The following is a 27,685-nucleotide window of genomic DNA, read 5'->3' on the forward strand; positions in this document are numbered from 1 at the left end:
GATGAAAGATGTGAAGATGTGAGATGGGATAACAGGCCACAGAACATTAGTGACTAATTTTAAGGTCTAAAGTGTCTAAAACTTCAGGTGTTGTAAATCTGCTTACTGTGTTTTCTCTCTCACTGAAAAGACTCTGCAAAACTTGCTATGTGAGAGAACGATGATGGATTTATTAAAACTATGTGCAAACTGTGTGAGAACTATGTTAGAACTGTATGTAAAAGCTATGTGTCCTAAGGGTAGCAGATATCAAAAGCACCTCACTACTGACTGAGATTGGAGAAGTCTGGAGATGGTTTGTTTATTAAACAAATCTACTGTCTTTGGTAGAGGAGCTGCTGTTCCTGTAGCCTTGTGGGATTTGAATAGGTCTTTGGTCCCCAAGCAGTGATATGACTCGTAGAACCCAGAAAATTACTTGTTGGAATGCTGTTTTTATTTAAACAAGCGACTAAGGCATTAAGTGAGTACCTACTAAACTTAATATCCTTTCAAGAAGGTGTTTTTTTTGTTTGTTTCTCAGGTGGTGAAAAATTCTGACAAGGCATGAAAAGTACCAGATGTAGATGATGTGTTGAGATTTATTTTAGCCTTAAATGTTCAAGATATGCTGTAATCATAGGGCACATAAACATACCTTTATGGTGTTAAAATTCATATATTCTTCCAGTGACAGAAAAATCAGGGGTATTTATTTTCTAGGCTCTGTACTGCAGTTTGCTGCTTGTTAGATGGAAAGTATATTTAAAAAAAAAAAAAAAAAAGATTGCCCCCAAACAAAACAAATAAAACCATGGACAGCTACCTGGTCTTTTTGATAGATTCTAATGATAATAAAGTCCATAATAATAGGAAGTGCAGACATTGAAAATTAGAGATTCTCATTTGATGCAATTCTTTTTCTCATGTGAAATCATGCACTCAAAGTCTTTGACCATATGTCAAAAACTTTTTTTCTCTGAAATACTGATTCTTTGCTTATGTGGGGAGTAAAAAGTGAGGCCACTGGATATTGGAGGGTAATCAAGAACCTATTGATATTGTCAATATCGTGCATATTTGCAGTTCTTTAGAGATCGATTTCAAACACTGTTTAAGAATTGTGTAGAATTTTAAGTATTTAGAAATTGAACATGGAGATCCCCTTGAAGAATTTCTTTAAAGTTGAGTGATTCATTATATTATAAATGAATTCCCTTCAGCCATTCAGTTTGGCTCTTTTCCCTCTCTTTTCTTAAGGCCATATCTTAATTTTTATGATCACAAAATTGTACTTTGCAAATACTTTTAAAAAAATGTTAACAACTTCAAAGACCAAATGAAAATGACACTAGAAGTTAGATCATGTCAGAGAAGAGAGCCACACTAGGAATTTTTTTAGTGGCTAAAAATTAAAACCATACTTGACACTTTCTTAATCTTCTTTTTCTATTAATTTATGAGACCTAGAACTGGAGGCTTAATGGTATTATTTCTACCTTGTAATTAGACTAATAAACATCTTTGTTCATGACCTTGGAATTTATAGTGCAATAGGAAAGATTTATTGATTTATGCGTTGGAAGAAATATGGGATTATTGCATAAGTGGATTACATGTTAAGCACATGTACTTGCATACCATTTATTCCAGTTAGTTTGAGCTGTAACTTGTCTTTTTCTTTCATAAAGAGGGTTCTTGTTAAATCCAGATTCCTGAGAGATCTTTGTTATATTATCATGTCAACTACAAAGTAACCACTTTACCTTGAAATGTGCAAAAGGAATCAATAGGCCTACAAAACTGTCTTTTAAAAAAATGTTTGAAATCATATTTTTCCTGGTAGCCTGAATATCAATGCATATGACTTTTCTGGGTTTCTTTCTTTCTCTGGTTTTGTTGCAATATTGAAGTCCCTTATAGTTAGAGGGTGTTTGGGTATTTTGGTTTTGATTTCTTTTTTGTCCCCTGCCCTGACCTTGTATTTGTTTGTCTTGCTTTTTTGTAGAGAAGTACAGCTTGCAAGGACTTTTCCTTAGGGTGCCTTTACTTTTCATCTTAATCAACTTTCCTCATGATCTCTGTTTCCTTTCCACTAAAGCTTAAGTCCACAGAAATTTTTATTTTTCCAACTTGGGCTTATGAAATGCCGGAGAAAGGCCAGATAAGTCCACAGCGAGCATGCACACGTCGAATCCACTTCTCAGTGATATTCAAGTCAAATCTCTTTCTCCTCTCATTTGGTCTTACATGGCTGTGGTTGGCATTTGATCTCCTGGCCCAGCAGACTTAAATGAGGTCATGTTTTTGTCTGAAATATACATTTCAGTCTGAAAGCCACTATTTTCAAGTATATGTAAACTATTTGTAATTTTGTGAATGATGGTCTTTTGCATTATGCCATGTAAAATATATAATGACTGAAGTTGATTTTTGTCACCGTTAAGTGAGAGTCTTTAGTTTCTGTGATTAATTGAACTGGTAATATGCTAAAAATATTTTGTCATTTTTATAATCTTATGACTTGGGTTTCTCAGAAGGGCTTCTCTGTAATTTTATAAATCTCCATTGTGGACTGTGGCTTCAGGGACTGTGTACATTTTGTTAACATTTGTCCTTGCACTAGATGTGATTTTCTCAGCCCTCTGCTAAGTAATTTGCAGATAATATCTTATCTATTCTTTAAAACAATTTTTGAGTTAAATATTATCATCCATAATATGCAGCTGAGGAAACCAAGGCACATAGAATTTAACTTGCCCCAGGTTGCAGAGCTAGTAATTGGTGGAACAAGAAACAGAACCCAGAGATGTTTTTTGATGAGGATAATAGTAAGACTTCCTCTATTAGAAAAATTATTTTCTTTGAATGCACTACAAGACTGACCCAAACTGTACAGTTTAATTACAAACATTCCATGGTTAACTATAAAAATACAATTATTTGTTGTTTCAATGAGTCCATTTTAAAATTAGTTAACAGTACATTATAACTTAAAGGACTAATCAAAATTTATTTACTCCCTGAATGTGTTTTAGTTTTCATTAATCTGAGACTCGGTGGTTTTGTTTCAGAAATAATTTAATTTAACTCTGATCAGATATAGTAACCAACTTTAGAATATTACATTTGTAATGGAATGAACATAAATATAAATGTCTTAGACTTTGGAGGTAATTATCTAATTATATGTTTATATTTCTGACATGATTATGTGGCAATGTTTAATTCATTTTAGAGGTAATTTTACCCCTATGTGAGGCTAAGTATTCTAAATCATTATTTCATTCTGTTTATAGGAAACATTTAATTAACATGCTCGAGTTTTATTTGGAAGTTTACTAATATTTTAGTCTTACGTTGCTAACATAACATGAGATTTCAGAAAATACCAGTATTTTCTGATGTTGAAAAACTGCATTTTGTTTTAGTATTTTCTTTTTCTTTTCTTCCTTTTTTTTTTTTTTTAAAAAAGACTTTACTTATTTATTTGACAGGCAGAGATCACAAGTAGGCAGAGAGGCAGGCAGAGAGAGAGGGAAGTAGGCTCCCTGCTGAGCAGAGAGCCCAATGTGGAGCTTGATTCCAGGACCCTGGGATCAAGACCTGAGCCGAAGGCAGAGGCTTTAACCCACTGAGCCACCCAAGTGCCCCTGTTTTAGTATTTTCAGTTAAAGGGTTACCTGATGAATGACTTTGTCATGCTTTGGTCTTATGGAATGCTGGCAAATATTACTTACTGTGTTTTAATTTAAAAAAAAAAATATATATATATATGGCAGTATTAACCTCTGTAAAAGTGGAATCTCTGAAACTATAAAGGGTAAGATATGTTTGTCAGTTTTGCCTTCTTTGCCTTCTGATAGCCAAAAACCTGGCCAAATTCCAAAATATAGTTATGGAGGTATATGTAGTAAGGATTATTGGTAAGAGCACCAACAAGGAAATTCTCTGTGATAGATGAAAGAGAAGCACCTTTATAGTGGTTTTATCTTATTTCAGGAGTAAAGTTAGAGTATCAAAGCAGACCAGAATCATCAACAGTGCTTCTGTGATGGAAATAGAACTCGTCTGTTTTTCTGATCTGAGACCTGTGACACAGAACAGACATAAGGCCCTTATGGAATTTAGAAAATCATTTGTCTATGAAGAATGTGGATTTAAGGCATTTCTGGCTAAAAGTATTAAAAAGAAACAACTTTACTTATGGTTGGGGCTTTGGCAAAATCCCCTGAATTAGATGGATTTGTATTATGATGTGACTATTAGCTTAAGAAATCCTAAGCCTGTTACTGCTTATTCTCTTAAAGGGAAACAAATCATTGAAATCTTGTAATCTCTTTTCCAAGGAGTTGGATAAATGATTGTGATTAAATATAACTGCATATTTCATATGCATTTGATCAAAGGTTATATAACTGATTAATTTCCTTCCCTTGTTTAGTAGACCACATTTACAAAATCAATTTCAATTACTATTGTTATGATATCCCATATATAAATTTAAATTAAGGTTTTGTGATGAAAGTGGAGCCTATAAAAATTGTGACAGTTGCATTTTTTGTTACCTAGAGTTTATACATAATATGTTGAAAATAATGGAATAATACTAAGAGTATTTTTGTTGTCATTTTGCACATACCTTTCAAAATTTTAAATGTAAACATTAATATATTTCCATACATATTAGTAATGTGTACAGTATATCATAGATGTATTTGAAAATACGTTTTATAGTGTTATAGTATCCCCTTTTTAAATTCAGAAATATAGGGGCGCCTGGGTGGCTCAGTGGGTTAGGCCTCTGCCTTCAGCTCGGGTCATGATCTCAGGGTCCTGGGATCGAGCCCCCCATCGGGCTCTCTGCTCAGCGGGAGCCTGCTTCCCCCTCTCTCTGCCTGCTGCTCTGCCTACCTGATCTCTCTTTCTCTGTGTCAAATAAATAAATAGAGAAAAAAAATTTAGAAATATATCATGGCCATTTTAAAATGTCAATAAATATAATTTATTTTTAAGAAGGAAAAGAAAGGGAATAAAGAATTGCTTAGACATATTTTCTCCTCATTTTATCTTTTAGAGTGGAAAATGTTAAAGTGAGATATGCATACATTAACATAAACTAGAGAAGGTTTTAGAAGAAAATGTTTTTATTGATTATAGCTGTGCTTATTAGTTTATTTATTTATTTTTTAAAAAAGATTTTATTTATTTATTTGACAGAGATCACAAGTAGGCAGAGAGGCAGGCAGAGAGAGAGAGGAGGAAGCAGGCTCCCCGCGGAGCAGAGAGACCGATGTGGGGCTTGATCCCAGGACCCTGGGATCATGACCTGAGCCGAAAGCAGAGGCTTTAACCCACTGAGCCACTCAGACGCCCCACATATTAGTTTATTTTAATTGTAGTGTGCAACTCAATATTTTTCTGTAAGATAGTGATATACTTTTATCATATTTTTATACTGACTAAAATCAACTGACTTGCTGTGGTTTTTAATATTTAATTAAAATTCATTTCTCTACTGATGATCTAATATTAAATCAGGTTAGAATCTGATTTTCTGAAGTATCCACTAATGATTTTATAGCTGTATAAATCCTAGAGTTGTCATGATCTCAGGATTGTGAGATTGAGCCCCAGGTAGGGCTCTGCTCTCAGCGTAGATTGGGCTTGACATTGTCTCCCTCTTTCTGTCCCTCCCCTTTCCCTCCCTCTCTGTTCCTCCACCTGCCTGCATGCCCAGACATACTCTCTTTCTAAAATAAATAAGAAAGAATGGGAGGAAGAAAGAAAGAAAGAAAGAAAGAAAGAAGGAAAGAAAGAAAGAAAATATTAAGAAAAACAAAGCAAAACAAAACAAAACCCTAGAGTAAATTGCTATATGTAGGAATAGAAGTGTATCAATTAGGATACTCTTTGTAATGTTGCAGTAACAAATGACCCCCAAATTTCAGTAGCCTTACAAGGGACTTCTCATGCCTTGTGTATACCTGTCATGGATCAGCTGTACTTCTGCTTCATAGGCTTCTCACTATGAATAAGGCTGATAGAGTAGCCCTTATCTTGGACACTGTTAGTCTTGCTACCAGTAATGGCCTCTATTTAGGACATTGCTGTTCTTGTGTCTACCAGGAATTGTATTATTTTACTTCTGTCCAAATTTCATTGGCCAAAGAAAGAAATGATCTGAATCTGATAAGGTAGGGAATATATAATGCTTCTTCCAGAAGAGACACCACTGATTACATGGTCAAGCCAGAAAGCAGTGGGACGGGAAAGAGTATGCTTTCTCCTCAGGGAGGCGGAACAAATACAATCCACCATAATAACTGATTTTTTAAAAACTTCATAAATACAGAAAAGATGAATTTTCTGTTTTCTAGTTAGATTGACTGAATTTGATATAACTTTACATGTTATCACCTATAGATAGCTCTTTCCCCAAGTTTGCTAGAAGGGTTGAAAACAGGGAACTGTTTATTTATTTATTTTTATTTTTTAAAGGATTTTTATTTTTAAGTAATCTCTACACCCAACGTGGGGCTTAAACTTACAACACCAAGATCAAGAGTTGCTTGCACTAACTGACTGAGCCAGCCGGACACCCTATAGGAAACCATATATTTAGTCGGAATTTTCTCTTTTGCTCTGGAGTTTTTCTTAGTCTAAAAAGAAAAAGATTATTCAGAGTATTTTGCTGTTTTTCTTTAAATAAACCTAAATGTTCTAGAATATGTAGACTTTGCTAACCACATTCCACAAAGCATTGTCTAGGCTCCAGAAGCCATATGCCTGACATTTTAAGGAGTCACCAGAAGATGGTGATCTCACTCATTTAGACGGATACAATAGCTGTGTGGTTTTCTTCCGGTAAATGGGTTGATTACAGAGGGATCAGAAATGTAAACTATACTAATTTTATGGGAAGCTTTTATAACCAAAATGGTACTATATATTAAGTTAAATATATATACGTGTACACACACACACACACACACACCCTTACACAAAGGGAAAATTCTCTTTGAAACAAAGCCTTAAAATAATGTTTTGTTATATTGTTTCTTCCCCAGAGTATATAAATATATATTCAACTGTTACTACCCAAAGATGCAAGTTTTCCTAAGTACATTTTCTCAAGAAATTGCACAAACCTTGGGCCCATCTCTCTGTTTTTTCCCAATACTTGGTCTGAAATTGCTAACTGTTGCTGAATCTTTGTTTTAACACTATCTGTATTATTCATGTCCAGTCTCTTTTTCTATAATTATTAGGAGGAAGAGGAATGAAAAATTACATATTTCACTCAGATATGTTAAAAAAGTAATTGTCATGGGCTATAGCATAATGGGAAAGCTGATACTAACCTATCTCCATATCTATCTATTTATTTAATTACGTTATGTTAGTTATTGCTAGTGGTAACTTTTTTGAACCTTTTTTTTCTTTAAAATGACCCCGTATAATAACTAACTTGTTATTGGTAATATGTGGAAAGGACATTTTAAAATACCAAACAGTGTAGTTATTAGAAAATAATCACTGATTTTAGCTGTTAATCAGCTTTTTTGTGCTCCTAAAATAACGCATTCTTTTCATCAGATATTTCTGCTGCGACTCCATCTATGGGTCTCCATCATAGGATTCAAATAACTTACAGGATTTGATACAGGTATTAGTAGAAATAGAAAATATATGACCAGGATACTGCATGTATATAAACTAAATATTTAATATTTACTCTGCTTGAGGAATGTAAACATGAATTTGATATAATACTCCTTAGCATACTAAGGAAAACGATCTGGTACAAGCTAGTTCTTTTAAAAATTCTTTTAAATCTAGTATATCAGATTTAGGTGAATACTCAAAGGTGAAATCTTACTAAACCTTTGTTAGGTTCCAGCTGAAGATGCAAATGAGCTGTTGCAGTGTGCCAGAACGATCTTGTGCATTCATTCGAATTTGGCAGTTATGCTTTGTATATATGATTTCTGAGACCAAGATCGGAGAATGCTGCTCCAGGCCAGGAATCCCGCAGTGGCTCCCCATAGCTTTCTATGACAATCGTTGGCAAGTACTCAGCCGTAGAACCCTTCTTTGAAGGTAATCTTACACAAAAGCTCATAGAAAACATTCAAACACAGTCTCGTTGAAAGAAGGAAGAGAGTTGGGGGTCCGTTAATTCAAGTGTTGCCCCCAAGTTATCTTGATGCCCCTCTGTGGAATACTGTGTAAAAACCACTGGCAAGATTAAAAGTCCGGTTTTCTGACTGCAACTGTCCTGCATGTACCTTTCTAGTCTTTTCTTCTGCCATTCTCAGTGGCATTCTTCAGTCATGCCTTACCTCTTGTATTTCTCAGAACATGCCATTTTATTGTGCTGAGAGTGATCTTCATGACACTGAACACTTAGCTTGAAAACCAACTGCTGGGCACCTGGGTGGCTCCGTCGGTTAAGCGGCAGCCTTTGGCCGGGGTCCTGGGATCGAGTCCCTCATCAGGCTCCCTGTTCAGCAACAGGGAGAGAGCTTTTGCTTTCTCTCTGTCTCTCAAATAAATAAATAAATAAATCTTTAAAAAAATAAGAAAAAGAAAACCAACTGCTTTCCAAACCTCTTCTCATCTTTCTAGATAAGTCATTTTGAAGAGGAATACATTCTTTGTTTTTATGTATTTATTTAGTTATATTTCACCCTGCCTGGTTTTGAACTCTGGCTCTGTGTAACCTTGCTCCAACCTTGCTCCATGCCTCAGTTCCCTCATATGTAAAGTGGGAATAATAATAGAACGCACCTCACAGAGTTAATAAGATTAGTACTCAGGAAGTGTTAGTTATTCTTATTATTACTATTACTATTAATAATAGCTTTGGCACAAGGAAGCATGATTACAAATAGATAGAGTAGAGTCACATCCTATGTTGGGATTAGGCTATAGGATCAGCATATAAGGCAAAAATCTTATACAACCAAAAGCGCCTTTTTTCTCTAGTGAAATCTAATGGAATATTTGAAATTATTAGTGGAAAAAGGATGAAGCCATTTTCCTTCTTTTCACCCCTTCCAGCCTACAATAAACTGTTCCTATTTATCTCTGTTCCTGTAAGAAGTCATTTAGAGATGACATATTCAAACAAATCCCCAACAGCCAGGTTTCCTCCATGTTGGAATATGGTGCCATTTCTTCAGTGGGGCACCAAATGAAGTTGGTGTACATTCAGAGGTCAAGTCGAATGAAGGCACATCTTCCGTGTAGGAGACTCACTCTCACTTTTACCTCCCTGTTGAGGGTACTTGCAGTATTGGAGCCACAGGAGGGCCACCAGGTGGAATAGCAGGTTTGGTTGTGATGGCCATTTGCTTTGTCCGTGTCACCTCTTATGAGCTGGAGTGGCACCAGAACTACCGGATTTGAATTGTTGCTCTCTCGATTCCTTTCCCTTTCCCCACCTCCTCTCCTTTATCCCTTTCAGTTTGTGTAATGGGATTCTTTTCAGTCAAGTTCAGTTCTACTCTCACATCTTTGACTAAAAATATCTGTCCTAATGACTAATTCTTCTTTTGCTATAATGTTATAATATAACCTGTATGGTGTCAGTTCTTCAAAGGTGGCATTTTTGGATTAAATTAGGCACGTAGATGACCTTTCATACAGTAGCTAAGATCTCTTTACCAGGTGGGTTTGGCTACAAGTGTTGATATTATAGAGCTTGATACCTATTGTGTTAGTGTGGAGATCATGTAATAAACCTTTAAGAAGTGGTTCTGCTGGGCGGCCAAATCTCAAGATCTGTGGGGAAAGTTCAGTGCCGTTGTTGCTGACTTACAGAGGAAAGAAACAGAGAGCTCCACTGCTTTTCAAAAGGCTGGAAAAAAAGCAGTGGCCTAATGTGGTCTTGAAATATATAAAACTCTGTACTGTAATGGTGTACTATTATATAATTCAGCCTTACTTCGCAAATATTGAGTTTTTAATTTCATTATTACATTTAATAAATGATGACAGTGATCCTGTTTTCACACAGGAGATCTTGAATTATGCACGCTTTGAGTTTTGACATTGAAAGTGTGCCATTACACAATACTAAAGTCCTTATTGAAGCTTATTTCAATATAAATAGAAAGCAACTATTTACATAGACTGAAACACCTTACCTTACTTGAGAAATAGGTGAAATGTTGGCTTTCCATTTCTGTGGGGATTTCCCAGTTAGTGGATTTTATGGAAATTCTGGAGAGATGGTTACTAATATCATTGTTAGTGCAGGATAAAGAACAAGGATTTAGTGGGCTGTGACTTGGGCTCACATTTTGGCATAAACCCGTTCAGTACTTAGATGACCAGTACTCCTCTGATTCTTAGTTTTGTTGTGTGTAAAATAGGAGTGATAATGTGAACCATCGCCCTGGATTTTGAAGAATGAAATGAGTTAATGTAACAATGAGATGTTTGTATGATAAAGTCATGTGATTCAGTTGCTACTCCAGCTATTTTTCCCCACAGAATTTGGGGAAAATAAGTTATAGTTGCAAACATTTATGGAAGACTCAGAGCATGACAGGCATTGTTTGAGAACGGGCCTAGAGTCTTCATACAAAGGTGGAATGCCCCCAGATGGGGCATTCCACCTTTGTATGTTAGCGAAGGTGTGGTGTTTAGAACTTTGTATGTTAGAACTTTGTATGTTAGCGAAGGTGTGGTGTTTAGAACTCCGCCCCTCCCCCGCCCCCGTGATTATACTTCCAACATTAAGACAGTGATCAGTAGTATAATACTTTTGGTTTTTTTTTTTTTTTAAGATTTTATTTATTTATTAGACAGAGATCACAAGTAGGCAGAGAAGCAGGCAGAGAGAGAGGGGGAAGCAGGCTCCCCGCTGAGCAGAGAGCCCGATGCGGGGCTCGATCCCAGGACCCTGGGATCATGACCTGAGGCGAAGGCAGAGGCTTTAACCTACTGAGCCACCCAGGCGCCCCACTTTTGGTTTTATTTTCTTGTTGTTATTATTGTTGCTTTTATTAACATATAATGTATTATTAGCCCCAGGGGTACAGGTCTGTGAATCGTCAGGTTTACCTATTTCACAGCACTCACTATAGCACGTACCTTCAGTAGTATAATATTTAATACACAAAAATTCATCCAATGAATAAACTTCCAAGAAAAAACTTGGACTTTTTTGTATTTATACTTATGCCTAAAGGAACCCAAGTTTATTTTTCTAATTTACATTTGACCTTCAGATTCTCTTAGATAATTGATTTTTACTCAGCTGATATTTGATTTACTTTTACTAATATTATTTAATATGTAGCATATTCAAGATAAATAGTTATTTAAATTCTGTAGCACAATGAAAATATTACTGTGCGGGTATTTTAATTATGATATAGTATTACCTAAGCTATTATTCAATTATATCACAGAAGTAATTCTTAAAATTGAAAAATTCCTCCAACAATAATTTATTTTTATTTAAATGTCAGCAATCCAACTATATGAAGGCCTTTATAAATTATTCATTTTTTTTTTCAAATTCTTCTTCGACAGTAGTTTTAGGTAATTCTCAAGTGATTTGAAAATAGCATTTAATTCTAAATGATATTTTTTTCTACAACCGAATTCATAGCTTGACTCACTTAAAATATTGCCAGGGAATTCAGCAACTTTCTGGACCTTTACATAGCTAAGGTTATCATCTGTGTCAAGTTTTTAGGACCTGCTGGGGGGTAGTCTATAGCTGATAAGGTCCAGCAGAAGAACTTATGTGTATTCTCTCCCTTTCTACTTCTTAGGGATTCACTGAGGGAACTTAGAGGCCATGATTTTTTTTTTTTTTAAGATGTTATTTATTTGAGAGAGAGAAAGAGCAAGAGCAGGGTAAAGGGCAGAGGGAGAAGCAGACTCCCCACTGAGCAGGGAGGCTGATGTGGGACTTGAACCCCGCAACCTGGATCATGACCTGAGCTGAAGGCAGGTGCTTAACCAGCTGAGCCACCCAGGCGGCCAAGAGCTGATCCTATTAGAGCAGTGTCATGGTGGTTGTCTCCTGCAGCTGGTTTCTGTTTCATAAGGCTTGTAGTGCAGCGAAATTGTTTTATGCTCTGAGAAAATATTCCTGCCACATCAGTGCTTTCCATGCCATGTGTCCCAGTAAATCTAGCTACCACTTGTCCATTCTCTACTTTTCTGAGTGTATTTTCCAATTGAGAGGGCTCTCGTGATTCTCTTTATTATCCTCCTTTTTGGTCCTCTGAAACGTGTTTCAACTATTTCTCTCCCACTTCACCTTATCAATACCTAACACTTTTAGCCTACCAGTTTTGTGGTATGTATGTGAGGTTTAGACAAATAGCATTCAATATACTTTGAACGCTTTTATGAGGTTCCTTTTCTTTCCTTTATATTTTACTATTGATCACATTCAGTTAATTTACTGGGAAGGGTTAACTTTTTGCTTTTATCTTGGTGGGATGTAAGAGGACATTTACAAAGGAATATGTGAGAATATGGTACCAATAGGCATAAACCATTATACAACAAAATCTTACAGCATACTTTGAAACTTTAAAGGTGAATTTTCATCACTCATATGTTCCATTTTTTTGGATAATCATCCCTATGGTATATGGCCTATTTATGAAAGTAACTTATTTTATATTTGGTTTGTTAATTTCCTTTTATCTTTTACAAGTGTGATAGAAATCATTATTTAAAAAAATTATATATATTTACATATGTGTGTGTGCATATACTTATATGATGATGTAGAAATAAAACAGAGACTCAAGTTGCCAGATACAGGTGGGGATTTGAAGAAGGCTGTAATGACATTACATGAGAAGTGTAAGTATTGCATTAATGATGCGTATTAAATTTATGTAGCCTTCTTTGGTTTATAGGACACTTTCACATCTGTCATCTTACTAGATATGTGAGTTGTAACTAGACTGTCATTTTATTCAGCCCCCAAAATGGGTAAAGTATTTCATCTTCTCTGCAGCTTATAAATATATCACTCACCTTCTGTGTAGGATTTCATTTGAAAATAATAGAAGACAGCGTCCCTAAGGAAGATAACTTAAAATCGCAGAACTTTTAATTCAGACTATCCATCTAAACTATAGAATACTAGGAAGTGAAATTTATCCATATATTAATTTCACCATGTACCAGCATCTTTTACTATCATATATTTATTGTAAATTGTCTGATTGCCTATCTCACAGATTTTCATGCTTGATTGTAAAATATGGTATTCTTTTGTTTCAGCCCTAACTAGTATGCCCAGTTGTAAGCTTTAACTTTATGCTTTCTGTGGCAGCTAGCCTAACGTGTTCGACCCAGAAGCCACTCAGTTCTTGATTTATATACTTTTCTAGTTGTCCCATTATGAGAGTAGGGCTGAAGACAGTGCCGTTTCCTTTCCAGCCTTAGTGTTAGTGCCCTGAGATGTTGTTCCCAATTTACCACAACCTAGGAATGTTTATTAAAAAATGACAGACAGGATAAAGTTTAAAAAAATATGTCAGAGATGTTTTTTACCCCTGACCTAGGAAATGTAGCTTCGTTCTTTAGAACACTGGTGGTGTTGTCTTGCCTTTCATTTTGTATGACTAACTTTTATACCAAATTGAATAAGCCATTAGCTTTTAGTCTGTAGGAATGTGGATCCATAGATATTTCCCATTAGACAAAAGAAAATCTATAGAAGCAGTGTCTCCTGGGGCTCGGTCTTCCTCACTGGCCCTAATGGTGTAAAGCCCTGCTATACTCTACCCTTATGAGAAAGAACCTGTGGGATGATCCCCTTAACATCCAGAAATATTAATTGGAGAGTTGTGCACATTCTCTCAGAAAACTAGCTTTTGTGCTAGACCACATTTATGAATCAAATATTTTGATTCAGAGAAATCGTGTTACAAATTTTACATTTTTGAAATGATTACTGGACAAAATGATAAACTTTGTATATCATGTGTAGTTTAGAATTCGAGTTTGCTGAAACGGAAGATGCCATATTTAGGTGGCCATGTTGTTTTGACAGGTTTTTTTTTTGTTGTTGTTGTTTTTTAAAAAACTTCTCCTCCCCAAAACAGACCCCTACTGGTGATGGTTGCACAATTCTGTGAATATACTAAAACTCACTGAAGTGTACACTTCAAAAAGGTGAATATGGGGTAGGTGAGTTCTAGCTCCATAAAGCAGTTGTTAAAAAAATCCCACTGCACAAAATATTTCCATAGGTGCAAACTAATAGAATTAGTGTTCTTATTGAACAGTAACGCACGTCTGTTATGGGAACTTCAGAAACTGCAAATAAGAAAAAAGACATTTTGGAAAACGTGTGGGTCTTTTAATATTCACATCTACCATATATTCTAAGCCTTCCCTATATTTAACTACTTCCTTGGTATCCACACTTTTCTTGCCAGCTTTCATTAGCAATAAATAGCTTTACGTGACCACCTTAGGAAAACAACTGGATGTAAAAATATCCTCTTATAAGTGGTTTAGTGAAAGCCTTGCCCCCCCCAACCCTCCAGCCCCCTGGACTGCGAGAGGTGTAAATGCAGGTGAGCAGCAACACTGTTATCCAAAGAAATACAATGTGTATGTTGCAGAGTAGCTTTGGATATACAGTCAATTTGGGATTTTTTGGTAAAAATTTGCTTTAAGACATTTTGGTTTGAAGGCAAAAACTCCAAATCTTGGGCAGAATGGTGGCATCGATTCTCACCTAGGCAGAATATTATTCTGTCTTTTTAAAAACCCTTGTTATCATATTTAGCATTCGCTTTGTAACCGCTAAAATTGTTCACAACACAGTTTAAAGATAAATGCAGTATCAGGCTTTGAATTTTTTTTTTTTTTTTGGTAAATATTAAGACCTGAGTACAAAATGAGGGCTGTACTGTGGATTAAGTGAAATATCTCAAGGCTGTGCTGTTCTGATAACTGAACCTGAAGTGACCTTTCTCAGACACAATTACAGAGCTGTATGTTTTTCCTTTAATTTCATCAGGGGTTTAATTAGTATACAAATAAAACTTCCCTTATCTTCCTTTCTACCTAATTGGCTTGTCTTCGCTTATATATGAAGTATGTGAAAGTGGGCTGTAATTAGGGTGACCGTGTTAACCTTTTTTCCTCAAACGTACTGTTGCCTAAAGGCCTCAAGGCCTAAAAACAGTGCTTTGGATTATTGCTTTGCAATCACTATGGCTGTCCCATAGGTTTTCTCATGAGCAGGAGGGCTTTGGGTGCTGCAGGTTCCCACTGCTTAACAGGATCTTCATTCTTCTCCCCACTAAATGTTTATTGATTATCTCGCTGTTCCAGGCTCAGCCTCCAACAACTTAATATCAGGTGACAGTCAGGAGAGTTCTCCAAGTAATTAGAGTTGAGCATTGGGGGAACAATTAGGAGCAGAGTTATTAAACTTGATTTATCCTATTCTCTCCTGAACAGTTTCTTGGATATCAGAACATCACACTTTCACAATCTACCCTGCTTGAGAAATTAGTGGCTAACCCGCTGCTTATCATTGTTGCCTTGCTGCCTAGAGGCACACCCTCTTGGTTTCAGTCATTCAGTTGGAAATATTGGAGTCCATAAAGTTTATCATGGGTTTTAATTAGATAAACCTGGACAGGAGCAAAGAAAAGCTGAACTTCAAGTTTTATATAAACATTTAACATATGCTATATTTTATATATGGTAAGAGTACCTGTGTGTATACATTATACACACACATATAAATATGTCTGTCTTTCTTCAAAGCTCAGTGTTGAGATTTCCAAAGATTTCTACTTTTGTCATCAAAAACAAAAAAGGTGAATATTAGGGAAAGGACATAATATTGAACCACTTTTTCTGTCTTGGCGCTCTGCGCACATCTTTATTATGGACCTTAGGACCCACTGATGTGGATTCCGTTGTCATGTCCCTCAACTCTTTACAAGGGAATTTTGTGTCTCTAAGTTATGTAACCATGATTGCTATGTCTTCATTTTCACAGGAAGTGTGACCTACACCACCTGGTTGACACCACTTCTTGTTCATTTTCTGAAGTTTCAGTCTTGGCATGGGCTACATTCAGCTCTTCCAAAATAGGGCAAACAAGCTTGAGGAGACTTTGGTGACTCCCTGCCCACTCATTGCCCCCAAGAGACGAGTATGAAAGCCGGGGGAAAAAAAGAAGATTTGGATATAGAGCAGAGATTCGGATTCTGAGAGCTATATGGTCTTTGGAAGGGTGGCACAAGATTGCTGAAAAGTCAGGTGACTGTGATTTGTGATGATGCCAGGATCATGGGTTTCTTTCAGAGAGGACCATTGAGCATCAGTTTAGAAGGACAAGGCTAGAGGCAGCACCCCGAGTAGCCCTCACAAATGTCCACCACGAGTCATGAGAGTTACTGGGCAAGAGAATTGGAATGGATTGGCATAAATCTGTTATTTCTGTTGGAAAAAAGAATTCGATCTTTATGCATAACTCATGGTAGTGGATCATTAGTTTTAGCTTTCTATCTGAAAAATAGCATTTTTTAAAAATCAACTGAAAGATGTCAGAAATACCAGCTTGAAAAGGACTCGAACGGATTTTACTTTTTTAAATCGGGAAATCTCATGATTCTTCAATGCCTTTAAATATCTTAACACTGGCACAAAATACCTAGGTTTAGCATGGCCTTTAACAATCTATTCTTTGCTGTCTTTTTTAAAAAAAAGATTTTATTCATTTATTTGACAGAGAGAGAAATCACAAGTGGGCAGAGAGGCAGGCAGAGAGACGGGGAAGCAGGCTCCTTGCTGAGCAGAGAGCCCAATGTGGGGCTTGATCCCAGGACCCTGAGACGACTACCTGAGCTGAAGGCAGAGGCTTAATCCACTGAGCCACCCAGGGGCCCCTGTTGTCTTTTTAAAAGTTGGTTTGAATCAGTGATGCTTCTATAGTGGGATGTTCTTGATGATCTGTGAACATTGAAGATTATAGTAGAATATATCTTATAAGTAATCACAGTTTGCTTATTTTAAATTTTTTAAACTTATATTTGTCTGGAAGTAGCTTGACTGTTTGAAAAGTGAAATCATGAATTTAAAAACTTTTAACATTTTAAAATACCTGGTTTGACTTGGTTGCTTTCAGTGTGCTAGCATTTAGAGTGAGTTAACTGTTTTAGCTTCACGAAGGCTGCTTGAGTTTTCTGTTCTACCTATTGTGAATGCATTAAGAAAATACTGTAGAAGAATTTTGAACATGAAAATTATAGCATTTGGTTATTCTTAACTGGATATTTGAAGCAAGGCAGTGGACATTAATGTGTGGCTAAACTCTGCGAAGGAAGCAGAAGATGTTATGCTTGTGTAACCAATTGTTTAGCTCACTGTATAACAAATGTAGTTGAAAAGTTGATAAGCTCATATTCTAGAAATTTCCTAAGAAAAAGAATGAGCAAATTTTTAGTCCCAAGGGATCCTGTGATCCCTATGTTATTTTACATGAAGTCTAGAAAATACTTCTTTAAATTGTGAGGTCTGATTTAAGACCTTTAGCCTGAAAGTTCCAAACCAGAGTTGTGGACTCACATCTTGAAATTTTTGTGCTAAGGGAATATTTCAGATTAAAGCAAATAGCAAAATATCAACCAACAGATTTTCTACTTCTGGGAATAGAAAAGTATTTATGGAACATAAATAATTCTGAATGCAAATATTATTTGTAACTTTGTTAGATGAAAGGTGTTAATCACATTTGTGTTGCTACCTTCGACATGGAGTTATTTAATGGCAAGTAAGTGAGTTTTACTGTGGAGTCCAGTTAGTTCACTGAGATGTCTACAGTGACCTGTTTTGGATCTCTTTATGAATAAAGTAGTGGTACTTTCCAGTTTGGGTTCCCCATTCTCTTGGTGTCCTTATCCACCTCCCCCTCACTCACATACACATTTTGTCCACAGGCCAGTTTTTGTTTTGAATAGCCTCTAAATTTCATGTGCTTTCTCCCCTGAAAATCTTTACTTCTTCCTCATTAAAGAAAAGGGAACTTGAGGTTTTTATAGTCAGATTTTTTGGGTGTAAGAATAAAATGTATGTGCTTTCCAGTACTTAAAAAAATAAAGCAGACTTGTATTTTGTAGCTAAACATTTTTTCAAAATCTTATCAGAACTATCATTTCTAATTAGTAAGTGCGTGAAATTTTTGCAGAAAATTTGTTAAACCCTGATGTGTAATGACCCAAGTCTGCTTCTCAGTCAGTCTGTATCCTTCTTTGTTTAATAGCCTATGGCATAAATTGAAGTTAATTATCAGGGCTGACAAGCAACTCTGTTTTCTGTCTGCTTGCAGAGTCTCTCCGAGGCAAAGATGGAGCTGAGAAGAAAAGATCAATCTCTGCGTCAGCTCAATAGACATCTCACCCAGCTGGAGCAGGACAAGCGTCGGTTGGAGGAGAGCATCCGCGATGCGGAGAGCGCCCTCCGCATGGCAGCCAAGTGAGCACTCGGACCTTGGGGAGATCACTTAAAACAGACAAAAGATCAATTCTCACTTTCATGCTCCGGGTTTTAGCCCTGGATAATACAGTGTTAGAAAACAAAAGTACAGCTGTCTCTCTTTGAAATTCTCTGATAGATCCTCAAAAAAGAAAACTCTTAACTCAACATGCTCAATGTATATTTTATTGAGAAATCTCGGAAAAGTATTAAGTTTCTCGATTGCCGCGCATTGTGTGTTTTGGGCTCTGTTGTAGTGTTACACGTTGGAGACGCGTGATTTCATTAATAGGAAATGGAATACTCATTACTGAAAAGTTTTTCATCGTTCCTTCTGTTACATACTCCTCATTCCCTTCTGCCCCACGGCCCCACAGATTTGCTCTGCGTATGGTATACTAATATTGCAAGTAATATTTCCATAAAAAATGCTAGGATATAAGCAACATGTGTATCATAACATCTTTTTAAGTGCAATAAAAACATATTGATCATGGAAAATTCATTTAATTTTATAGCCGTATGTTCTAACACGTTCAATAGAAAAAATATACAGTTTTCAGAGTGGGCAGCTATGCAAATGTGATGAGAGTGTTTTTCCTTTTACCAGGTAATCAAGTTGACATACACTGTGAAGTTCAAATTGAACAGTTCTCTCTTGGGTATTTTTATTTGTTCCTCACATCACATTTCATGGAATACTTTAAGACAGTCCTTTGTACAATAGCATGGCTTAAAGAAAATCTATTTATGGATTAAGGAAACATCTAATTTTAATAAACTCCGTGTTTTCTGAATTTGGAATTCTGAGTTCCTACAATTGCAAATATAAATATATGTATATATTTATATATATATATATCACTTAAAATTTTTTTTGAGGCAGTGTAGTCTGTAAACAAAATTATAGAACAGGGGATCTGCCATCTACGATATCCACAACTTTGCCATTGGGCTTGGGAAATTGCTCATACTAATGAAAAAATGAGTTTACACAAGGCCAAAATATTGTCAGGTTAGTCGTTTTCTGGAAAATTGTGAAACTCTGTAATGTTGCACCACCATATTAGGTTATTAGGTTTTGTGATTGTCAATTTTTAAAAAATAGGAATTTGACTCAATCAGCTTTGTGTTGCCATTGTTCAGTCTTTCTCCTTATGGCAAGTGGAAAGCTTAGCCCAGGTTATTTCTAGTGCATCTTGCAGCTCTTAAAATTCTTAGATGAATGGGAACAAGATTACAAAGTCTCCAGATTAATATTCTGTCTCCAAAACATTGCTGCTAATTCAGGAATCTGTCACATCTAGTGACCATGGGCACATGTTCTTATAACACGAAAGAAAATTAATTTGAAATTTGGAGAACTAATACATTATTTACAGTTTTCAATTTCTAATTTACTATTAAATTTTTGTCTTCAGTATTTTCATCCAAACTTTTAATTTAGCTTTACTTTTATTGAAGTGTAGTTGGCATACAGTATTCTATTAGCTTCACATATATAATGTAGTGATTCAACGTCTGTATACATTAAGAAGTGATCACCACGATGAATCTAGCTACCAAATGTCACCATACAAACTTGTTCTGGTGTTAACTATTTTCCCTTTGCTGTACATCCAAACTTTTTATATCTTTATTAAAGTCAAATTCAATCTGCAAGGCTGATAGAAGAAACTAGTTACTTTGCTTCTAGTCAAGGTCATAGAGGGTTTTTGTGTAATTATAACACAAAGAGCCTATGTAGAAAGGAAAATATTATTTGGCATAGTATGGCCATTCAAAATATATCTCCACCTCTATGATTTTAAAAATCTCTTTCATTAGAAACAAAAGAAAAACAAAAGAATGAAAGTTCAGCCTTTCTAGTACATTTTAACCCAACAATGTAATCATAGCTTCTTTTTCTTTTTCACTCTTTTTAAAATTTCTGTTACTTATTTTTTCAGTCTTTTTTTCTAAACTTTGAAGAGATCCATAAGATTTTTATTCCTCTAATTTATGGCAGACAATGTAACTAAAGATAAAAGTTAAATGCAGAATTATACCAGAAAATGTGGTTAGGTTTTGCATTTTTTGAAGGAGTACAATAATAACCAAACCTTATTTTTCAGTAATAACTACTTATACTAAAATGTGTAACATTGGTTGTAAGGCTTGGGTTTTACTAATACCTAATTTTAATTTTTTTTCTAGAGACAAAGAATGTGTTGCTAATCATATGAGAACAATAGAAAATATGCTTCATAAGGTACTATACTTTTCCTTCAACATCATTCAACTTCTGTTAGGATGCTGTTTTCCTAAACATTAATTTTATTAACCTCAAGATACTTTAATCCATTTTGTAACTTTCTTTAAAATTAAAGTAACAGAAAGATCCTCCCAAATGACTGAAAGTTTATGTTATTCGGTGCTTAACTGTAAAACTTTCTTCAGAATTCACTTTATGTACTTGATAAAACTAGAAAAATAGTGGTTTCTCCCAACTGGTATAATTGCACTTGAGTTATTTGTGGTCTTTGCTGACTGAACCAGAGGTCATTATGATTCTTACTTGTCTCATAATGATAAAATGTTTGACCACACTGTCTAACCTCTTACCACTCTCAAACCTACTGTCCTATATATGTATATATAAAGGAGCCAGAATATATTGTATCTGGCAGTACTTTTCAAGCTGTAATTTACCTTCTTATAAGAATATATTTAGTAATACTCTATTATTTTCAAGTTTGATTACTTCTCAATGATAAATTAACATTTAATTTGTAGTGATGAGTAGCATTTAAGGATGTCATCTTACTAAAAACTTAATGTATTAACTGACTGTGTATTTTTTTAGCATTCTAAATTCAAAGATACGTTCATTATTTAAAAGTAGAGAAATATAATTTATGTGTGTCTATTATTGTCTAATAGACAATTTGTTGGAAATATAATTACCTAGCGCTTTTAAGATGTATGGAATTCATGAATGAACCATATTTATAATGATTTATAATAACCATATCTATAATGATTTATAATAAACCGTATTTATAATAATCAAATTTATTATAGAATATAGCTTTGTAAATCACTTAAAAATACCCAAAAAACAAACCATGGTCACATCAAATCCATATATGCTAGAAACCTGAAATTTGATTTGTAGGAAAAGAGATATCTTTGGTTACATTTTTTTTTGTACTTGGTGAGTGAGACCTTTGATAGGAGAAATCAGTTATGTTGTGTATATGGCATATCTTTATATACAGTTAATGTTGCCTTGAAATCCAATTGTTTGTTCATATTCCCAGCTACAGGGGAAAAAAAATCTTGGGTGGCAGCTACCTTGAAGAAAGGACTTTGACATCAGAGAAAAACCATCATCAGTGTGAAATACAGATGTTGTGCCTTATCCTTTCTTTTCCTTTTTTTTTTTTTGAAAGATTTTATTTATTTATTTGACAGACAGAGATCACAAGTAGGCAGAGAGGCAGGTGTGGGGGTGGGGAAGCAGGCTCCCCACCAAGCAGAGAACCCGATGCGGGACTCGACCCTGGGATCATGACCTGAGCTGAAGGCAGAGGCTTTAAAACCCACTGAGCCACCCAGGCTCCCCTGCCTTATCCTTTCATTATGAGAATGGCAAAATGTGTATTTTAAATATAATCAAGACTGACTGCAATAGGACAATTATAATCATACAGTTCTTCAGTTGCAGTTTATCTTTCAATTTTTGTGTCATACGGAAAGAAAGATGTCTTTAGAATTGGCCAAGAGCCACTGTAGATTTACTTTTGCTTGATGGCTTTTTTCCCCTTCAAATTTAGTAGTTAATTATTTTGATTAATGTTTCTGGAAATTTCTATTTTTATAGTGGTTTCAGAATTATCAGTTACTTCTCAATCTTGAAGTGAAAATTTAGGAAAGGCTAAATTGATTATTGGGCTAATTCTCTTTTCTATGAAGTTTGGGTGAGAATGAATGGGTGCTATGAAATGGCCCAGAGAGTTACTCTGAGCTCTCAGGGAGGTGCTGCCCACTGGTCCTCATGCAGGTGTTTTTCTGGCCAACTCGGACTGTCCAGAGGCATTTCGCCAATTTGGAGAAACTGGGTGTAGTACAAAAGAGGATCTAGACTCTTTCATGGTAAAAATGGTTGTGGTTACATTCAGACTCTTCAGTCCGGTTTATTGCACATAACCAAATAGTATAGCTATCTATGTATCTTAAGCACATGTGTTTTCAAGGTTTGCAGTAGTTATTCTAGAATAAAGTTGACTCTACCTGCTGAATTAAATTTTAATATTAACTTGTGACACAATGATCTAATAAAAAGAAATTGTTTTCGCGAAGACGTTATTTCTTTTTTTCTTTTTAATGATTTATTTATTTATTTTAGAGAGAGCAAGGGAGAGAGTGTGGTGGGGAGGGGTGGAGGAAGAGGGAGAGAGTGTTAAGCAGACTGCACCCTGAGTTTGGAGCCCAGCGCAGGGCTCGATCTTACGACCCTGAGATCATGACCTGAGCTGAAACCCAGAGTCGGACGCTTACCTGACTGCTCTGCTCCACCCACATGCCCCCAGACATTATTTCCTTTCTTGCATTTTAAAGAACTTAAACATTTGGAGAACTTAAGCGTTTGGGTTTTTGGGGTTTTTTTTTTTTTTTTTTTTTTTTTTTGGAAAAGCAATTGCGTTTTATTGATATTTGTCAATTATTTAGAATTTGAGTATAGCTGACACACGATGTTACATTAGTTTCAGGTGTACAACATAGTGATTTGACAAGTCTATATATACTGCCATACTCACCACTGGTGTAGCTACCATCTGTCACCATACATTGCTATTACAGCATTATTGACTGTATTCCCTATGCTGTGCCTTTTATTCCTGTGACTTTTCATTCCATAACTGGAAGCCTGTATCTCTTCAACTCTTGCCACTTTTATTGAACGTGGTATTAGAAGTCCTAGCCACAGTGATCAGGCATGAAAAACAGAGGCATCCATATTGGTTGAAGTTAAAAGAGGTTAAACTATCACTATTTGCAAATGACGTGAACATAGAAAATCCTCAAAACTCTAACAAAAAAACTACTAGAATAAATGAATTCCCTAAAGTTGTAGGATACAAAATTAATACCCAGAAATCAGTTGCATTTCTATACACTAATAATGAAGTAGCAAAAAGAGAAATTAAAAAAAAAGAACACTATTTACACTTGCACCAAAAAGAATAAAATACCTAGGAGTAAACTTAAGCAAGGAGGTAAGACCTGTACTCTGAAAACTAATAAAACACTTATGAAAGAAGCTGAAGGTGATGCAAACAATTGGAAAGGTATTTCATTCTCATGGATTGGAAGAATTGATGCTATTAAAATGTCCATATTACCTAAAGCAATCTAAAGATCCAATGCAATCCCTATCAAAATACCAACAACATTTTCCACAAAACTAGAGCAAATAAAACTGAAATTTGTATGGAACCACTAAAGACCCTGAATAGTGGAAGGAATCTTGAGAAAGAAAAATAAAGCTGGAGGTGTCACAGTTCCAGATTTCAAGATATATTTGTTAATCTTTAAACTTGATACATTACCTACAATTTTTCAAATCCTGAAATTATATTATACAAAGCAGTTTGATGGGATATTACTTTTTAAATCCCATTTGGGACCAATACTAGTATTTAATAAAGAAGGCCAGTCATCTTTTTTTCTTAAAGATTTTATTTATCCATTTGAGAGAGAGAGTGAGAGAGAGCATGAGGGGGGAGAAGGTCAGAAGGAGAAGCAGACTTCCCGTGGAGCTGGGACCTTGATGCAGGACTCAGTCCTGGGACTCTGGGATCATGACTGGAGCCGAAGGCGGTGGCTTCACCAACTGAGCTACCCAGGCACCCCAAGGCCAGTTATTTTCATCTAAAAACATACCTCATTTCAAAGAAACAGATATTTTATTTTAATTATATGTGAATATATGTATGTATATATTATGGCTTTTTAAATGTAGGTCAGAAGTTAACCTTTTATTAAGAAACTTTGTTAGGCTAATTTCAGGTTATTGGGGTCAAGAAAAATAACAAGAGAAAACAAGATCACAATTTTCCATGAGGTGCATTTTTTAATATACACACTTCTTTAGTTGAATTCTCAACTGTTTTGAAAAAACCAAAACTATTGAACTTTAAAAGAAAATCACCATTTTAACCATTTTAAAGGGTACAATTCAGTAGCTTCCAATGCATTTACAGTGTTATGCCACCATCACAACTATGTGTTCAGAATATTTTCTTCACCTCAAAGAGAAACCCAGAAGCCATTAAGCAGTCCCTCCTATACCCTCTTACTCCATTCTGTGCATTGTCTTTTTACTTTCTCAGCAACATTCTTTGATGGACAAAAGTTTTTTAACTTTGATGAAGTCCATTTTTTTTCTTTTGTTGATCATGATTTTGGTTTTAGATCTAAGAATACATCGCCAAATCCCCGGTCATGAAAAAATCCCCTATGTTTTCTCTAAAGAGTTCTCTAGTATTAACTCTTACATTTAGGTTTTGGTCCATATTGAGTTAATTTTTGTATATGGTATAATGCAGAGACTGAATTTCATTCTTTTACAGGGCTATCCAGTTATCTCAACACCATTAATTTATTTTTCCAAAGATTTTATTTATTTATTTGAGAGAGAGAGAGAGCCCATGCACAAGCAGGGCATGGGAGTTGGGAAGGAGCAGAGGGAGAAGCAGACTCCCTGATGAGCAAGGAGCCTGATGCAGGGGTTGCTCCCAGGACACTGAGATCACGACCTAAGCCCAAGTCAGATGCTCAACCAGCTGATCCACCCAGGCACCCCATTCCAGCACCATTTATTAAAAAGACTTTTCTTTCCCCCATTCAGTAACTGTGTTGAAAATCTATTGCCTATGGATGTTTGGTTTTGTTTATGGACTCTCAGTCCTGTTTCATTGATCTATATGTTGTCTATCCTCATATCAGTACCACACTCTTTTGATCACTATAGCTTTGTAGTAAATTTTGAAATTAAGAATTTTAAGTCTTCCAACTTTGGGGTTTTTTTTCAAGTTTTTTTTTGGACTTTTCTGGATTCCTTATAATTACATATGAATTTTAGGATCAATTACATATGATTTTAAGGTATGAAGGAGACAATTAGAATTTTGATAGTATTTCCGTCTTAATATTAAGTGTTGTAATCCATGACATAGAACATCATTCCATTTATTTAGATTTTCTCTGATTTTTTTCAACAACTTTTGTAGTTTTCAGTGTACAAGTTTTATTCCAGAGTATTTTATTCTTTGTGATGCTGTTATATATGAAATTATTTTCTTTTTAAAGATTTTTTTTTTTAATTTATCTATTTGACAGAGAGAGAGAGATCACAAGTAGGCAGAGAGGCAGGCAGAGAGAGAGAGGAGGAAGCAGGCTCCCTGCAGAGCAGAGAGCCCAATACGGGACTCGATCCCAGGACCCTGAGATCATGACCTGAGCCAAAGGCAGAGGTTTAACCCACTGAGCCACCTAGGCACCCTTGAAACTATTTTCTTAATTTCATTTCTTGGTTCTTAATTTCTATCATTTAGAAATATGACTGATTTTTATATGTTGCTTTTGTGTCCTGCAACTTTGCTGAATTTTTTAGCTCCAATAATTTCTTTTGAGGATTCTTTAAGATTTCCTATATATGAGATCATATCATCTGCAAATAAAGATAGTTTTACTTCTTTCTTTCAGATTCGGATGCCTTTTTTTTTTTTTTTTTGGTTTTTGGTTTTTGGGTTTCTTTTTTATTTTTTTGTCTAATTGCCTGGCTAGTACTTCTAGTCCTGGCAATGAGATGAGAACAGATATCCTTACATTCTTCCTAATCTTAGGGGGAAAGCTTTTGGTCTTGCACCATTAAATATGATGTTAGGAGCTTGTCCTTTATCAGACTAAGTTCTTTCTGTTCATAGTTTTTTGAATTTTTCTTATCATGAAAGGTTATTGGGTTTTGTCAAATGCTCTTTCTATATAATATGAAATGATCTTTTTTTTTCAGTTTCATACTACTAATGTTGTGTACTACATAAATTCATTTATGTATGTTCAGCTATCCTTGCATTCCTGTTATACATACCACACATGGTTATCATGTATAATTGCTTGAATATGTTGCTAGATTCAGTTTGCTAGTATTTTTTTTTCTTTTTTGAGGATTTGTTGTCTATGTTCATATGGGATATTAGTCTACAGTTTTCTTGTGATATCTTTGTCTGGCTTTGGTATCAGAGTAATACTGACCTCATAGAATGAGTTAGGAAGGGTCCCTTCCACTTTATTTTTTGGGGGGAGGAGGCGTTTGAGAAGGATTTGTGTTAATTCTGTAAATATTTGATAAAATTTACCAGTGAAGCTATTTGGTCCTGGGATTTTCTTTGTTGGAAGTTTTCTGCTTTTTTTTTTTTTTAAAGATTTTATTTATTTATTTGAACAGAGAGAGATCACAAGTAGCCAGAGAAGCAGGCAGAGAGAGAGGGGGAAGCAGGCTCCCCACTGTGCAGAGAGCCTGATGCGGGGCTTAATCCCAGGACCCTGAGATCATGACCTGAGCCAAAGGCAGAGGCTTAATCCATTGAGCCATCCAGGTGCCCCGTTTTCTGCTTATTTATTAATTCTTTTTCCTTGTAATAGATTTATTCATATTTTCTGCTGCCTTTTAAGTCCATTTTGGTGGTTTATATGTTTCTAGGAATTTGTTTAGTTCATCTAGGTCACCTAATTTGTTGATATACATTGTTCAATTCCTTAGTATTGTTTTTATTTCTGTAAGGTCAGTAGTAGAGTCTTCACATTTATTTCTTATTGTGGTAGTTAATTAATCTTATTTTTCTTGGAAAGTCTATTTAAGGTTTGTCAGTGTTGTTGATCATTCCAAGGAACCAAATTTGGTTTTCTCAATATGCTCTGTTATTTTCCTATTCTCTATTATCTCTGCTTCAATCTTTATTATTTTCTTTCTTTTGTTTGCTTTGGGCATAGTTTGTTCTTCTTTTTCTATGTCCCTCAGGTAGAAGTTTAGATTATTGATTTGAGATCTTTATTCTTTTTTAATGTAGGCATTTGCAGCTAAAAATTTGTGTGAGCACTACTTTCACAGAAGACTGTGTTTTGGTATATTATGTTTTTGTTTTCATCTGTCTCAAAGTAT

General features: G+C 35.3%; 1 protein-coding gene across 2 annotated transcripts in view; it reads left to right on the top strand.

Annotated features, from left to right (window-relative positions):
• The window catches only part of LOC111156618 (coiled-coil domain containing 171), a 284,698-nt gene that overhangs the window by 174,060 nt on the left and 82,953 nt on the right, over positions 1–27,685 (top strand). For both annotated transcript variants that reach the window (XM_022517612.1, XM_022517611.1), the window contains 2 exons: positions 18,332–18,477; positions 20,674–20,728. In XM_022517612.1, coding sequence (XP_022373320.1) covers positions 18,332–18,477; positions 20,674–20,728 — 201 coding nt within the window. The remainder of the gene's footprint in view (positions 1–18,331; positions 18,478–20,673; positions 20,729–27,685) is intronic.

This window comes from Enhydra lutris, unplaced genomic scaffold (assembly GCF_002288905.1).
Source record: "Enhydra lutris kenyoni isolate GAN:26980312 unplaced genomic scaffold, ASM228890v2 scaffoldscaffold47, whole genome shotgun sequence".
Lineage (NCBI taxonomy): Eukaryota > Metazoa > Chordata > Mammalia > Carnivora > Mustelidae > Enhydra > Enhydra lutris.